Below are 16,747 nucleotides of genomic sequence, written 5' to 3'. Positions count from 1 at the left end.
TTTCCAGAGATTATTGCATATCTTCCATAAGCATCTATAAAATACCTAGCCATAGTCTTAAAAATTGGAGATACCTTCTGAAGAGCTAATGAGATTAAAAAAAAAATACTGTATGTGATATAAAAATGCTCACACAAAAGTAGTTATAAAAAAACATAGTTTTTACCACGTGTACACATTTATATAGTTTCTTATAGTTTTTACTTATGACAACCGTGCACATGGGGATGAACAGTCAGTGTGTTTAAACTCATGACTTTTCTGGATGGGAAACCTGAGGTTAATAAGTTCTTGACACAGTATAAGGGTGAGGGGGTCTTGGCTGCTGTTAAATAATCCAGAGATGGTGATGGATGGCAGTGCTGGGCCAGAGAAGCTCAATGGTGTGGTGATAGAGGCTTCAAAAACTGCTGACTTGCTGTGATGTGCTTATGCCTATTTATGGACAATGATTGAAGAGGACGTCAAGGGTTTGGACCTGGGTGATTAAGTCATTAATGATTCTTTTGGCACGTAGGGCCTTTTAGAGGAGGAAACTTTTTCTTCAGGAGGACAGGGGGATTGAAACGACAAGCTTGGTTTTGAAATGCTGAGTTTAAGGCAGTAAACAGATTTCCAGGTTGAAATGTCTTATAGGCAACTGGTGATGCAGAGCTAGAGCACAGAGAAAGGTCAGCACCAGAGTGCCAGCTTTGAGTATCATCCCAGAAGTTACCATGAGACTAACACAAGAGAAAGAGACTTTGGCACCTGTTTAGCTAATATGGTTGAATTCAGAGTTGAGTTCAGCGTAGGACCAGGAATGCTAAAATTAGACTGTAAGATAGAGGGAGCAGAGGTTTTCAGAACTCACATTGGTGAATTGGGATCAGAAACTCTGAAGCCTAAATCTGAAAAACAGCAGAGGAGGGCTGAGAAGAAAAGGGGTGGGAAAATCGGAGAGTGAAGTCAGAGGCAAAATAAATTAACAACAGACCAAAGAACAGGAGTGAGGCAGGAAAAGCAAGTGAGCAGAAGGAAGTTTCTCAGCTACCTTCAATATCTGGCTGCATCAAGTTCATCGTCTTTTCTCACTGACTCTTGGTCAAAGGTTAATCCTTGCGTGGCCAACCCACCTTATTTTGTAGGATTCTTACATTGTAAGAGTAAGTCAATCCTTAGAAGGAGACTGTAAAAAGAGAGAATTAGAAGGGCAAAGATCACATCCAGAATTACAACTTAAATGGGGAATCAGAAACACAGAAATAGAAATAGGAGTTTATAGGGCAGGGAAACCAAGATTTTAATATCTTGCTGGTGATTGAGTGTTAAAGGCTTCAAAGAGGACTTAGAATAACTGATGGATCTTGTGATCTGGTGACTGGAAAGTTATAGAGAAGCTTCCTTTAGACTGAAGATTGTAAGCTGGGTGGTAGAATGTGAGGACTTGAAGACGAGCAGCTGTAGGTCACATAGTGAAGATGGAAACAGCAGTGCCAGGTGAGGGGATACATTCCTCTTTGAAGGGAGAGGAGAGCAGCTGGACACAGGAGACAGAAATGACGATGATAGAGACAAAGATTCTTCACAAAGGACAGAATGAAAAACTCCGGCAAATGCCTTGTCTCCATAGACAAGCCATGCATTTTTCCTTGGGCCTAGAAAAAGGAGATTGTCTTGGGTAGACTTGAGATATTGAGATAAGGTTGAGAGTAGATGAGAAAATATGTTAAAACTTTGTATTAAGCCTAAATGTATCTGGAATCAGAATACAAACAAAAAAATCTGATCAAGCTTTATACAAAAATAACCTGTGTTATAACTGTGAATAATAGAACCCGATATGGAACAACAGACTGGTTCCAAATAGGAAAAGGAGTACGTCAAGGCTGTATATTGTCACCCTGCTTTTTTTAACTTCTATGCAGAGTACATCATGAGAAACGCTGGGCTGGAAGAAGCACAAGCTGGAATCAAGATTGCCGGGAGAAATATCAGTAACCTCAGATATGCAGATGACACCACCCTTATGGCAGAAAGTGAAGAGGAACTAAAGAGCCTCTTGATGAAAGTGAAAGAGGAGAGTGAAAAAGTTGGCTTAAAGCTCAACATTCAGAATACTAAGATCATAGCATCCAGTCCCATCACTTCATGACAAATAGATGGGGAAACAGTGGAAACAGTGTCAGACTTTATTTTTCTGGACTCCAGAATCACTGCAGATGGTGATTGCAGCCATGAAATTAAAAGACACTTACTCCTTGGAAGGAAAGTTATGACCATCCTAGACAGCATATTAAAAAGCAGAGGCATTACTTTGCCAACAAAGTTCCATCTAGTCAAGGCTATGGTTTTTCCAGTAGTCATGTATGGATGTGAGAGTTGGACTATAAAGAAAGCTGAGCACCGAAGAACTGATGCTTTTGAACTGTGGTGTTGGAGAAGACTCTTGAGAGTCCCTTGGAGTGCAAGGAGATCCAACCAGTCCATCCTAAAGGAGATCAGTCCTGGGTGTTCATTGGTAGGACTGATGTTGAAGCTGAAACTCCAATCCTTTGGCCACCTGATGGGAAGAACTAACTCCTTGGAAAAGACCCTGATGCTGGGAAAGATTGAAGGCAGGAGAAGGGGACGACAGAGGATGAGATGGTTGGATGGTGTCACCTACTCAATGGACATGGGTTTGGGTAGACTCCAGCAGTTGGTGATGGACAGGGAGGCCTGGTGTGCTGTGGTTCATGGGGTCACAAAGAGTCAGACTGGTCTAAGCAACTGAACTGAGCTGAACTGAAAACTGCTCTAAAAATAAAGTCTGTTAATTAAAACAGTTTTTAAAGGAATTAAGTACTGATGCATGTTATAACATGGATGAAGCTTTTTAACAGAATACTATGTGAAATCAGTCAGCCAGACACAAAAGGCCAAGTACTCATGATTCCATTTATATGAAATGTCCACTGCTTTAAGAACCATGAGTTATTAAAAAAAAAAAAAAAGGCGCTAGATAGATGAGATGGTAAAAGGAAGGTGTCAACTAAAAAGACGCACAACATGAGAGCTGTGAGTTAAGTTTTACTGGGGGTAGAATCAGGACTGCAGCCCAGGAGACAGCACCTTAGACAGCTCTGAGAGACTGCTCCAAAGAGGCAGTGGGGAAAGGTCAGTATATAAGATTTTCGTGAAGGGGGAGTTCATTGCAATCGAGCATTTACGTGAGGAGCTAACTCTGTTAGCTCCTTTCTATTAGTCACCGTGAAGGGATTTTAGTGCTTTTCCAGATATGAAAAGATGCAAAGATTGGGACCGTGAAATCAGTTCCTGAAAATATATTTCTAAAGATCCTTTCCACCAGTTTGGAACAGAGTGCCTCACCCTCCACCCTGAATTCCCCTCAGGGGATGTTGAAGGTCAGCAGTTGCAGCAGCTCAGGGTTCAGTTTCCGCAGAGGCAGATGGCAAATGCCCTTGTTGTTGTTCAGTCGCTGGCAAATGCTCTTGGCAAGTGCCAATTCACAATTGACTGGCAAGTGCCAATTTGTGGTTGACAAAGGATGGTGCTACTAATGTGAAGAAATCATGTGAATATGTTTCAAATATAAAAACAACTATGTATTTCTCATCAGAAAATAACCTAAAAGGAATTTTTCTGTTCATACATTGATTGCAATACAGTAGAATTTTTCTAGCATCAGGATTTGAAACCATGACTAAATAACTGTGTAGTATAGCTTCCTGCATTTATACCTTTCCTTGGTAAGTGAAAAGATCATAACGATGTTAATAGCTAAGACTCAAGAATGCCTGGATCAAACTGTAGCTCAAACTGATTTCTTACAGGAGCTTTTAAGTTACAAAAATGAACAGAGAAACTGGGAAGGCTGAGATATGTAGGTCAACCTACTTACAAAAATAACCTTGATGGAGTTACATAGGTGGATATTATTGTAAAATTTCTTCACACAGTGAGAGGGAATTGGCCAAACTTACTGAGCCATATTTTCTATTCATCTCAGACAAAGCAATCATATCTTGTAGACCCATTGGACTATATCGCATAGATGACAGTTGCTAATTATCAAGAAGAGTCATGATTTTCAAAAATGAAAGATGGTTAATATTCTTAGAATATAAAGAGGTCTTATGAAGCAATAAAATAGATAAATGTCCAGTAAAAAAAAGGAAGATAAATAGGCCACAATAAAAAAATAGAGATAGCCAACAAATTATGAAAATTGTTCAATATCATTAATAATCTAATAAATATAAGTTAATGCAAAAATGAGTATTGATTTAATCAATCATATAGACATAATTTTAAAAGAATGATAATACCTAGTGTTCCATGAGTGGGGCATTACTGTTAATGGTATATAAATTGATAGCACTCTTTGGGAGGCTGATTTGGCGGTAACTAGTAACTTTCTTTTAAATGCACATATTCTGCAACCTTAAAATTTTAATTCTAGGAATCTGTCCAACAGAAGTATTGTCCAGGTGCACAAAGATATATTTGTAAGAAAGTTCATGGCAGTGTTATTTGTAATAGGGAAAAATTGGAAACAATGTGAACATCTACTAATAGGCACATCCACCCCCTAAATATTTGGCAGAGATTAAAAAGAATTAAGCAGATATCTTTGAAACTGACATTAATGATTCCAAGATTTATTGCCAAGTAATACGAAGGTGTAGAACATAACTTGCGGTCTGATCCCTCTTGTGTTTACCACCACTCCTAAAACTAAATGATATATGCATGTGGTTCATAAAAAGGGATCCAGAAGAACACACTGTAAATGCTAACAGGGGTTTCTCCTTGGGAGAGGAGAAGGTGGCAAGACAGGAAATGAAAGGGGATCTTGGTTATTTTACTGTATGCACTGCTATACTTTTGGATTTTTTTGAACAAAAGCTAAAAATTTGTTTCTTGTTAGGAGTTATTTACAAGTGTATACATGTCAATGAATGAATACTAATACTAGTATTAACATTCTAAATCATTTAGAATATTGCCTGGTACAGAGGAAGTATTAAAGCCATTAAATGTGTGTTAAATTAAATACATTCAAATATTAGGGCTCTATTTTAAGAAAATAATCATGGGATGTGCAAAGATTTAATTGCAAGGCAACCGCTAATCTAGTTTTTTCTCTATACTAACCAGACTTTTCTTTTTTTTTTCCAGACTAAGCAATGGAATATTTTGCATTAATAAAAATTGGTTATAATAAGTTATAGCTGGTTATAAAAAGTAAAGAAATGTAGATATTACATGTAGTATTTTTATTATTATATAATAGGCCTATTTTAGTTTATGTGAAGAGAGAGAGAGAAGAAAACTTGAATGATGGTTTCTAAAATGTTAATAGTGGTTATCTCTGAGTGATGGAAATATGAGTACTTTTATTTTCTGTTGAAATATTGTGACAATCCAAATTATCTTAGAAAGGACATGGCTCCCAAAATGGGATCTTTCAGGGTTTTCCCTTCGATGTCTGTGGGAGGGTGGAAATGTAGAACTGCCACAAGAGGCTTATTTTTCCAAAGTCTGGAGGGTGAGGAGTGGGGTCACATAGAGATAAGGGCTTCCCTGGTGGCTCAGATGGTAAAGAATCCGCCTGCAATGCAGAAGACCTGGATTCTGTCCCTGGGTTGGGAAGATCCCCTGGAGGAGGGCATGGCAACCCACTCCAGTATTCTTGCTAGGAGAATCCCCATGGACAGAGGAGCCTGGTGGGCTATAGTCCAAGGGGTTGCAAAAAGTTGGACATGACTAAGAGACTAAGTTATGCACAACTCAGCAGAGAGATAAGGCTATTGGTTAATGTGACTGGTACCTGCATAATTCAAGTGCTCAGCAGACCAGAGCCTCTAAAAAGTCCAAGAGATTAAGTATTTGATACTGAACTGCAATTTGCCAGGAATTGAACTCAGCCTGTCTATCATGGAAAAGCTTGGAATATCCATACTCTTTGGAATATTTTAGCCAATATTAGCTTCAAGGAGAGAGCTGAGAATAGTGGAAGGGTCCTCACTCCAAGTCTTCTGGGGGCCCAGCTTTAATCCCCAGGGCAGAGGCAGAATCTCTAACATCCCCCCCCCCCCCCCCCCCCCCCCCCGTCTAAGAAGGGGAAGTGGAGGAATAGTGACCTTTTCCTTCCTTATTTGCCATCTTGTTCTCTCTCATCTTTTGTGAGTAAAATTCTCCTTCCACCCATTCTCTTAGGGTCTTCATTCTTAAAGTAGGCAGTTTCAAAAAGTATGTGATTGGATCATCTATTCCAGATGCCAGTGTTTTATTTAAACAAATTTGTACTTTATGCCTCTGTATTTTTTAGAGACTTCTTCACAGAGGGCACAGCTCTGAGAGGAAAAGGCACGCTTCAGCCAAAAGTATATACTTTGGTGTGATCTGATAAGATACATTTATTATTCTGATTCTTAAAATAAAAACCTGACCTATTGTAGTTAACTGAATTTGCATAGAAAGATTACAGTGAACTTAAACTATACCTCTGGAAGCAGGAATTTCTCCTGGAGTTTCCAGAAAGTTTCAAACTAATTTTTCACTATTTCAAGTATTCTATTTCTAAAAGATGTGGAAAGTGTTTCATTATGTGAAAATCCTGTGACTGGTTCCTATTTTGATGCTTTATTTTCCAAATTACTCTATTTGAAGTGTTTATTTAGCTTTTGAATTACAACTGTTAGAACACTCCCAGTTCCAAATCAGCAGGGCTTGAATCAGCAAAGTGCCTTATAGTTAATGCCTCAAGGCAGATCTCAGGATCTGCACAGAAAAGCAAGGTGTGGGTTGGGAAACCTCTCCGCAACCACATTAATTTGGCTGACAGTGATGGGATACCTCCAGCTGTGTTGCCTCCAGGAGTGGGGTTCATAAAGGGGATGGCCCCGGGCCTCTCACTGCAAGCATCCAGTGTAGAGCCCCCGTGTTCTTTAATGATGTGTAATTGGACCAGACCAGACCATGGGGCGTGAATGGCCTTTCTCTGCAGTCAAAGGGCTCAGTACCTACTATCTTTCTTTAGGACATTGATGGACGGTCCCAGTGCTCAGATTTTATGTTTATTAGTGATACTTTTCATGAGTTTCCAGGGCTAAAGTGACTTTTTCACACTGTTTAATGATTTTCAGTTTAACTCCCTTTCTGAGTGGGATGTTGTAAAGATTAATTAGCCAGTGTTCATAAAGTGCTTTCAAGCTGAAAAGTGCTGCACAAGGGTGTACAGACTCATTAGCTTCTTAGTCATTAAGGCTTTTTAGACCCTTTGGCCTTCAGAAACTAGATGGTGAAGACCAAATTAGTATTTTTTTCTTGGAGGAGGGGGACTTCAGAAAGAGCAGAATAGAACAGTATTTCTTTTTCTAAAAAAGACATGTTTTGCACTGGAACTGAGAAAGGATATAAAAAATTTTTTTCATTATCTCCTGTTTCCATAATGCTTCAGCTTTTTCTTACTCCCTTCTTTCAAATTGTATTTGACTGTTTCTCCTGCATATGTATTAAGAAATTCTATACATTGTTGTATAAGGATGGTGGCGGGGGGGTGGAGGTGGTAGGGGGCAGGGAGGCCTGGCATTCTGCTGTCTATGGGGTCGCAAAGAGTTGGACGTGACTCAACAACAACAACAACGATGGGGCTGAGTCTGACCCCGGGAAGTGTTGAATTGTTGTGACAGTGAATGGCACAGTATAGATCATTCCCTTTGTAAGTAAAGATCTTCTTTTAGTTTATTGTGTTTCATGAAGGTATGGTATTGCCTCCATCCATAGTAATCTTTAGATATATAACATATAGGATTTTATATATATATGTCATTGTTCAGTTGCTAAATCATGTTTGACTTTTTGCAACCCCATGGACTGCAGGGCAGCAGGCTTCCCTGCCCTTCACTGTCTCCCAGAGTTTGCTCAAATTCATGTCCATTGAGTTGGTGATGCTATGTAACCATCTATATATATACATATGTATGAGTTCTATATAATTTAATTAAAAGCATTTTATTGAGGGTGGAAAAGTACAAAAAGACATAAAAAGATTCTTGAAAAAAAAAGAGATGAATAATTTACCAAGAATTAGATTGACAGTTGACTTTTCAACAGCATTAACTGCGCATGATGAGGGAATATCTTCTAAGTACTGAGAGAAAACAGCTGTCAACTTAGACTTGTATACTCAAATAAATTAACTTTTAAGTTCATAAAATAAAAACATTTTAATACAAAACAAAGCATTTACCACCAATGCTGAAGAATGTTCTAAAGGATTGTCTTCACAAAGAAAGAAAATTATCCTAGAAGGGAAGAAGGAGATACTGGAAGAAATGAACAGGGAAAAATTGGCAAACATGTGGACAAATCAAAATAAGCACTGCCTAATAACAATAACAAAACAATGTCCAATTTGTAGTAGCAAAACAAGATAGAACTAGAAAAAAAAAAGTATATCAGGAAGTAGTACTGAGAGTTGAAGCATTCCAAAGTCCTTACCTTATTTGTGAGGAGACTAAAGATGTTAAATTTAGATTTTATCAAGTATGTACATAAAATTTCTCTTAAATAAAGGAAGCGTAATGTAGTAAAGGGGAGAATCACTGGAATGAGGAAATAAAATCAGTAGCAACTGACTCAGTAAAAAAGAGAGTAAGGAAATTTGATATTGACTTTAGTAATTGTTTGTGAATCTCTTGCCTTAACATGACATATACTAAGTAACTATGTGTGAACTTCACACACACATACACACACACACACACCCCTACAGGGAAAATGAAAAAAAAAAAATAGTGATGTGTGAACAGGTGGTTCTGGCTTGGGATAAGATGTTTAATAAGAGCATCATACAGATTACATAGGGCATGCGTTACAGGAGAAGAACCCGAAATGTAGGGAACCAAAATCTTTTATAATAGACAGTAAACCTGCCTGACCTCTGCCTCAGAGAGAGGCATTATCTTCATTATACTGCATAGTAAGCATTTCTGCTCTTTGTTCTGTTTTACAAGACTGTTAACTATATAAACACTCTGGAAAGATGAGCCATTGCCTTTGTTTGCAAGATGTGCAGAAATGTGAGAAATATAAGGAGAATATTTCCAAACAACTTTGATAAATTTGTGAAGCCTCAGTTTTCTCATCTGAAAAGTAGAATGGATAGTATAAGTATGTAGTTGTGAGGATCAAATGATATAGTGCATATAAAAATGCTTAACATCATATCCAAGGACTTTGTCAATATAAGCTACTATTATAAATTATTATTTCTTGAATAAGATATGAGTGTGTTTATTGAATTCTTTGTTTTCTCTAATAAATTGTGAATCTCTATGTTGTACACCTGAAACATATAATACTCTACATCAACTATATCTCAGTAAAAGCAATCAGGGTCTCAGCATTAGCTTCTACGGCCTTCTGAATCATTAATACTTTTAGGGACACTCTGTCAGAGTTGAGGATGCCCAGGTAGCCAAAGCAAGATTTTAATAGGAAATAAATGATAGGAATTGTGAAGTTCCCTTCATCTTTAGACCACCTCCAGCCCTCTACAAGAGCACCTCCCACTCCAAGTAGTCTCATTCTGGGTGTCCCAGTGTTGCCGAAATCCTGGGCTCTGTTCTCTGGTTCCAAACTGAAACACAGAGACAGCATTTTGGGTGAAGTGGAAAAGAGTAGCTTTTATTGCTTTGCCAAGTAAAAGAGGCCACAGGAGGCTAGCGCCCTCAAGACTGTGCCCTCCCTTGGGAAAAATAGGAAGGAGTCTTAGAGTTCAGGAGGGGAAGGGAGTGCTGCAGATAAGAAGTAGGGCAGATGCAAGCTTGCATTCTTCCTTCCTGTTGGAAAGCCTTTACGTGGTCAAAGTTGGGGTCAGGAGGTCTTGGGAGGGTTCCGGCAGTCCTTGAGGGTATCGCATCTTGACTTTTTTTCGGAATAAAGAATACTCACAGAAGAAGGGAGTGTTAGGGAGTGCTTACTCAGAGAAGCAAACACCAGGGGCATTGTAGAGCTCTGATTAGAAAGTAATTGTTTTCAAAATGTAATTAAGTAAGCAAGAGAAACATTTCGGAGAAAATGGCTGAGTGGGCTTAAAAGAATAAGGCCTAGCATATTGCAGGCTGCTGCTGTCGAGTTGCTTCAGTCGTGTCAGACTCTGAGCGACCCCATAGACAGCAGCCCACCAGGCTCCCCTGTCCCTGGGATTCTCCAGGCAAGAACACTGGAGTGGGTTGCCATTTCCTTCTCCAATACATGAAAGTGAAAAGTGAAAGTGAAGGTGCTCAGTCGTGTCCGACCCTTCGCGACCCCATGGACTGCAGCCTTCCAGGCTCCTCCGTCCATGGGATTTTCCAAGCAAGAGTACTGGAGTGGGGTGCCATTGCCTTCTCCGATATTGGAGGCAACCTTAACCAATTTCTACTAACACCATGAGTGTCTCACACCTGCTGCTGGGTGGATCCTCCCTTGCTGTTTTCATCCCTCACCCCCAGGGAGCTCTGCACTGCCCTCTTCTGGGCATGGAAGGAGCTGCTCGGTTTTGCCACTGCTCTGTACCTCTCGATAGGGCATCATATGTGTGTGTGTGTGTGAGAGAGAGAGAGAGAGAGACTGACTGTCATATAAAACATGCCCACATGCCCTTTTGCCTCTACTTCAGAGAAATCCCAAAGCATTGTCTCTTGTACAATGCCCTACATTGTAAAGAGTTTAGGGAAATAATTATTTTGGCTTTTACTTGAGACACTTCCTCTCTCATAGAATCAGAGATTCTGGAGATGAATTTGAGTGAGAGTGCCAGGAAGTACTGGAAATCACAAGACCTAGACCCCCTGAAATAAGAAAATTTATGTTAGGATCAGGCCTGTCACACGTGGCTGTTCGTTCCCATAGGAAGAGTGCTCACCTAAAGGATCCCCAGCCTCTCCTCAAACCAGCTTCTGTGGCACCAGCCCTCTGATTTGCATTCATGTCTACTTATGTCAATGGCACCCCACTCCAGTACTCTTGCCTGGAAAATCCCATGGGCGGAGAAGCCTGGTAGGTTGCAGTCCGTGGGGTCGCTCAGAGTCAGACACAACTGAGCGACTTCACTTTCACTTTTCACTTTCATGCATTGGAGAAGGAAATGGCAACCCACTCCAGTGTTCTTGCCTGGAGAATCCCAGGGACGGGGGAGCCTGGTGGGCTGCCGTCTATGGGGTCGCACAGAGTCGGACACGACTGAAGCGACTTAGCAGCAGCAGCAGCTAGTTATGTCAACAGAACAGTGGGTTCAATTTTAACTCTTCTGAGTGAGGCTCCTAGGCCCCCTGGCTCCTCGGTTCCTACCAGGCCCATCTTAACAGTCAAACTCAAGCCTGAAGCTGGCAGGGTTCTAGGGTCAAGCTGAGATCCCTGCTACTGATACATATGTACAAAGAAGTTGGCTTATATCTTTCCTACTTCCAAGTGTGAGTTTGTGCCTTGCCTTAAATTTTAAATATATCAGACTGCCCCCGTTTACTCATTTTTCATTGATCAAGGAAGGTATACAAGATGCCTTTTATACACAGTTCCTGGGTCATAGCCATCATAGCCTGTTTCTCATTTTATGTCTTCACAGATGTGACTGTCCCTAATGAAAACCCGAGACTACAGTATAGTTAACGCTGAAGAATATTCTTTCTGAAGTTAAGATATTAGCATCAACACTATATTCAGCCTCTGTGGTTGGGAAAAAAAGGTGTTAAAATCAGGCATATGAAGGAAATGTGGAATCTGGCTCCATATTTTTATGGTTTAATGTTCTCAACACTTTCTTTGCCCCCAGGTCATGCAGATGTATCTTCCATTTTGTGGAATTGCCATATCCAATGCTCAGCTCTTTGCTGCCTCAAGGAAAGAATATGAAAGAAGCAGGGTGAGTAGAAAGAAGCATTGCTGACAGCCCTCAGAGCTCTTTGTCTTTCAAGTATCTGTGAGTCATTATGTCTTTTAAAAACAGTAGATGATCTTTGAATAGTACAGAAACATTTGTTTTTAATCTGTATAATCCTTCAAGTTTCTGGTTGATGATCCCTTTAAGCAATAAACCCAAAGTGGATATAAATCCTCTGATGTTGTGTGGGGGAAATAGCTTCTTTTAAAAAGGAAATTAATTTCACATCTATACTACAAGACAATAGATATATTCTAGCTTACTTACAGTTTTGAAATAATAACACAAATTAGTGATCTTTTTACAATTTAGTTCCTTTAAGAAGCAAGGTATATTATAGATGATTTCACCCCAACTCACAAATTATGTTTGTGAATTGAAAGTTTTCCTGGAAGAGGATGATAATGCTGCAAACACCAGCTTATAGAATTATAAAGAAACATAGATATAGGGATTACTGTCATATACCTTCACCAGTTGTAGGCCTAAATAGTAAAAAACAAAACAAAAACAAAGACCGGTACTCAAAAAATTGCTAAACAATCAGTTCAGTTCAGTTCAGTCACTCAGTCGTGTCTGACTCTTTGCGACCCCATGAATTGCAGCACACCAGGCCTCCCTGTCCATCACCAACTCCCGGAGTTCACTCAGACTCACGTCCATCAAGTCAGTGATACCATCCAGCCATCTCATCCTCTGTCGTCCCCTTCTCCTCCTGCCCCCAATCCCTCCCAGCATCAGAGTCTTTTCCAATGAGTCAACTCTTCGCATGAGGTGGCCAAAGTACTGGAGTTTCAGCTTTAGCATCATTCCTTCCAAAGAAATCCCAGGGTTTATCTCCTTCAGAATGGACTGGTTGGATCTCCTTGCAGTCCAAGGGACTCTCAAGAGTCTTCTCCAACACCACAGTTCAAAAGCATCAATTCTTCGGCGCTCACCTTTCTTCACAGTCCAACTCTCACATCCATACATGACCACAGGAAAAACCATGGCCTTGACTAGACGCACCTTTATTGGCAAAGTAATGTCTCTGCTTTTGAATGTGCTGTCTAGGTTGGTCACAACTTTCCTTCCAAGGAGTAAGCGTCTTTTAATTTCATGGCTGCAATCACCATCTGCAGTGATTTTGGAGCCCCCCAAAATAAAGTCTGACACTGTTTCCACTGTTTCCCCATCTATTTCCCATGAAGTGATGGGACCGGATGCCATGATCTTCGTTTTCTGAATGTTGAGCTTTAAGCCAACTTTTTCACTCTCCACTTTCACTTTCATCAAGAGGCTTTTTAGTTCCTCTTCACTTTCTGCCATAAGGGTGGTGTCATCTGCATATATGAGGTTATTCATATTTCTTCCAGCAATCTTGATTCCAGCTTGTGCTTCTTCCAGCCCAACATTTCTCATGAGTACTCTGCATATAAGTTAAATAAGCAGGGTGACAATATACAGCCTTGATGTACTCCTTTTCCTATTTGGAACCAGTCTGTTGTTCCATGTCCAGTTCTAACTGTTGCTTCCTGACCTGCATACAGATTTCTCAAGAGGCAGGTACAATCAAGTAGAGGTTAAATATATTAGACTCACTCTGTTTTTAAATATAGGGACATTACTTTCATAATTTAGAAATATATTTAACAAGAATTTGTTCATAAAGGTTGGAAACCCTCAGTTGATTGGTAATCAAATTGATTAAAAGTTTCGTTTACTAAGCATTATGATTTACGAATATTTCACAGGAAACAATTGACAACTACAGCCATTTTCTTTAGCACAGCATAAGACACCTTTTCTCTGATTTGGATCCTGTTTTCATCTTTAGCCCCATGTCTTACCCTTCTCCTCCTTTCATTGGGTGTTGAGGTCCTTTAATGGACCAGAACCTGATGGTCTGGTCCATTACCAATAAGAAAGTAAAGGAGAGAAAAAGAGGCTGATATTCCTTGGTTCATGCAGAAAGCCAGTAAAGTCCCTGACATGGGGCTTGCTCTGTTCACGGAGGCCTCAGGCGCCCTCTCGATGGGGTGAAGGCACAGAGCACCTTCTTGAGAGGGTCTCAGAAACCTGGGCAGGAAAGTGAACTCAGAGAGCCTCTGCGCTCCAGGGGATCAGCCTGAAAAAGAGAGAGGGGGGAGAGGGGGAGAGAGAGAGAGAGAGAGAGGGAAAGACACGGGGACCAAAGCTCTGATGGAGCAAAGGTGTTTTATTCAACATTGTGTAGGTATTTATACTGTCTTACATGATAGCTATTTTCAGCAGAGATAAAATCAAAACTTACAAGTTATCAAGGAAACATGAGGTCATCCATATGAAAGCGAGAGGGTTGTAAATAATCACTTTTACCATATGGTTCATAAAAAGGAAGAGGATACTTATCACCGTATAGGAAAACTAATGAAGGAAATGCCTGGATCTCTCGGCCCCCGGGAGAGGCTTGACTCTCCTCTTAATCCCTGAATATTCAGGAATTAATAAGGAACAGAGAATTCCTGACAGATCCAAAACAGCACACTGGAAGCCTCCTGTTAAATGCTTCCTGACAATTGGGCACTCCAGCAGTATAGACCCCAATTTCCAGAAAATAGTCTGTTTCACTTTCTCATTCTCTTAGTAATATTTCTCCCTCTGCTTTCAATGCCTCATGTCAACCTTTTTCTCCTACTGATTTCATTTTGCATTTCCCTGAAGACCCAGCTCAGTGTTCCACTTAATCTTTCCTTCTTTGCTTATTATTTTGTCTTATATTTACTGCCATTGTTTTATTCTGGATCCTTATCACACTGTATAATATTTATCAGTGGCACTCCTCTCCAACTACATTTTGAATTCCTTAAGGAACACTTCATGCATTATGAATCTTTGCATCCTCATGTATTCATTTACTCACTCAACAAATATTTATTTTGTGGGCCTCTTCAGACACTGTCCATTAAAGTCCCTGCCTTCATAGAACTTATCATTTAGATGAAACAATAGATAGCAGACAAACAAGCAAATAAAAAATAATATAGTATCAGGTGGTGGTAAGTGCTATAAAAAAAGAACAAAGTGAGATAATGGAATACAGACTGGTTGCTGAAGGGTAGTTTAGGATGATGTTTATTTCAGAAGGTGATCAAGAAGGTCTCTGTGAAGAGGTAATATCTGAGAAGAGACCTAAATGAAATGAAGGAGCAAAGCCACACAAAGATCTAGGAAGAAGATTCCAAGCAGTGGAAATATCAAGTGCAAAGGCCCAGAGGTAGGAGAAGCTTGGGTCCATGTATCTAAAGAGCAGATAGGAAAGACCTCAGATAGCCAAAACAATCCTAAGGAAGAACGAAGCTGGGGGCATCATGCTTCTTGGTTTAAAACTATTCTTCAAAGCTACAGTAATCAAAATAGTATTGTACTGGTATTAAAAACAGACATACAGACCAGTGGAATAGAATTGAAGTGAAGTAAAGCCACTCAGTCATGTCCGACTCTTGGCGACCCCATGGATTGTAGCCTACAAGGCTCCTCTGTCCATGGAATTTTCCAGGCAAGAGTACTGGAGTGGGTTGCCATTTCCTTCTCCAGGGGATCTTCTAAAGCCAGGGATCGAACCGAAGTCTCCTGCATTGCAAACAGATGCTTTACTGCCACCAGGTTAATTCCTGGAATAGAATTAAGAGCCCAGAAATATACCCATACATATAGAGTCAACATCTATTTGACTAGGGAGCCTAGAATACTCAATGGCGAAAAAGTAGTTTTTTTCAATAAAAGGTTTGGGAAAACTGGATATTCACATGCAAAAGAATGAGATTAGATTAGACCTCTATCTTACATCACTCACAAAAATTAACTTGAAATAGATTGAAAGCTTAAACTTGAGACCTGAAACTGTAAAACTCCTAGAAGAAAATATGAGTGAAAGCTCCAGTGATTTTTTTGGGGGGTCTGATATAAAAGCTCAAGCAACAAAAGCAAAAATAAACAAGTGAGACTACCTCAAACAAAAAAACTTCACAGCAAAAGAAACAATCAAAAAATTCAGAAGTAAACTATGGAATGGGAGAAAATATTTGCAAATCATCTGTATTGATAAGGGGTTAATCTCCAAAATATATAAGGAACTCATACAACTCAATAGCAAAAACAAAACAAAACCAAAAAACCCCCCAAATCATCCAATTAAAAAATAGAAGATTTGAAAAGACATTTTTTCCAAAGAAGACATACAAATGGCCAATAGACACATGAAAAGATGCTCAACATCATCAGGGAAATGCAAATTAAAACTATAATGAGATATCACCTCCTATTTCTTAGAATGGTTGTTATCAAAAAAATAAGAGATAACAAGTGTTGGTAAGGATGTGGAGAAAAGGGAACTCTTTGTACACTGTTGATGGGAATATAAATTGGTGCAGCTACTATGGAAAACAATATGGAGGTTCCTCAAAAAATTAAAAATAGAACTACCATACGATCCAGCAGCTTCACTTCTGAGTATATATCCAAAGGAAATTAAATTGCAGGCTTAAAAAGATATCTGCACTCCCATGTTCATTGCAATATTATTTACAATAACCAAGATATGGAAGCAACCTAAGTGTCCATTAATAGATGAATGGATAAGGAAATTGTGATACACACATGCACACAGACAATGGAGCATTATTTAGCCATAACAGAAGAAAATCCTACCATTTGTGACAACATAGATGAAACTTGAGGGCACTGTGTTAAGTGAAATAAGATCAGTTCAGTTCAGTCTCTCAGTCGTGTTCGACTCTTTGCAACCCCATGAACTGCATTATGCCAGGCCTCTCTGTCCACCACCAACTCCTGGAGTTGACCCAAACTCATGTC

General features: G+C 39.7%; 1 protein-coding gene across 1 annotated transcript in view; it reads left to right on the top strand.

Moving 5' to 3' along the window:
* Positions 1-16,747, top strand: part of PDE11A (phosphodiesterase 11A) — a 427,416-nt gene that overhangs the window by 138,223 nt on the left and 272,446 nt on the right. Inside the window, exon 3 of the mRNA XM_086359943.1 lies at positions 11,807-11,896. Within this exon, the coding sequence (XP_086216069.1) occupies positions 11,807-11,896 (90 nt within the window). The remainder of the gene's footprint in view (positions 1-11,806; positions 11,897-16,747) is intronic.

This window comes from Bos grunniens, chromosome 2 (genome assembly GCF_055505025.1).
Source record: "Bos grunniens cultivar Pamir isolate PY7600 chromosome 2, Bosgru_T2T1.0, whole genome shotgun sequence".
NCBI classification, from domain to species: domain Eukaryota; kingdom Metazoa; phylum Chordata; class Mammalia; order Artiodactyla; family Bovidae; genus Bos; species Bos grunniens.
Note: the sequence above shows the minus strand (reverse complement) of the source record. Positions and strands in the feature narration are given on the sequence as shown.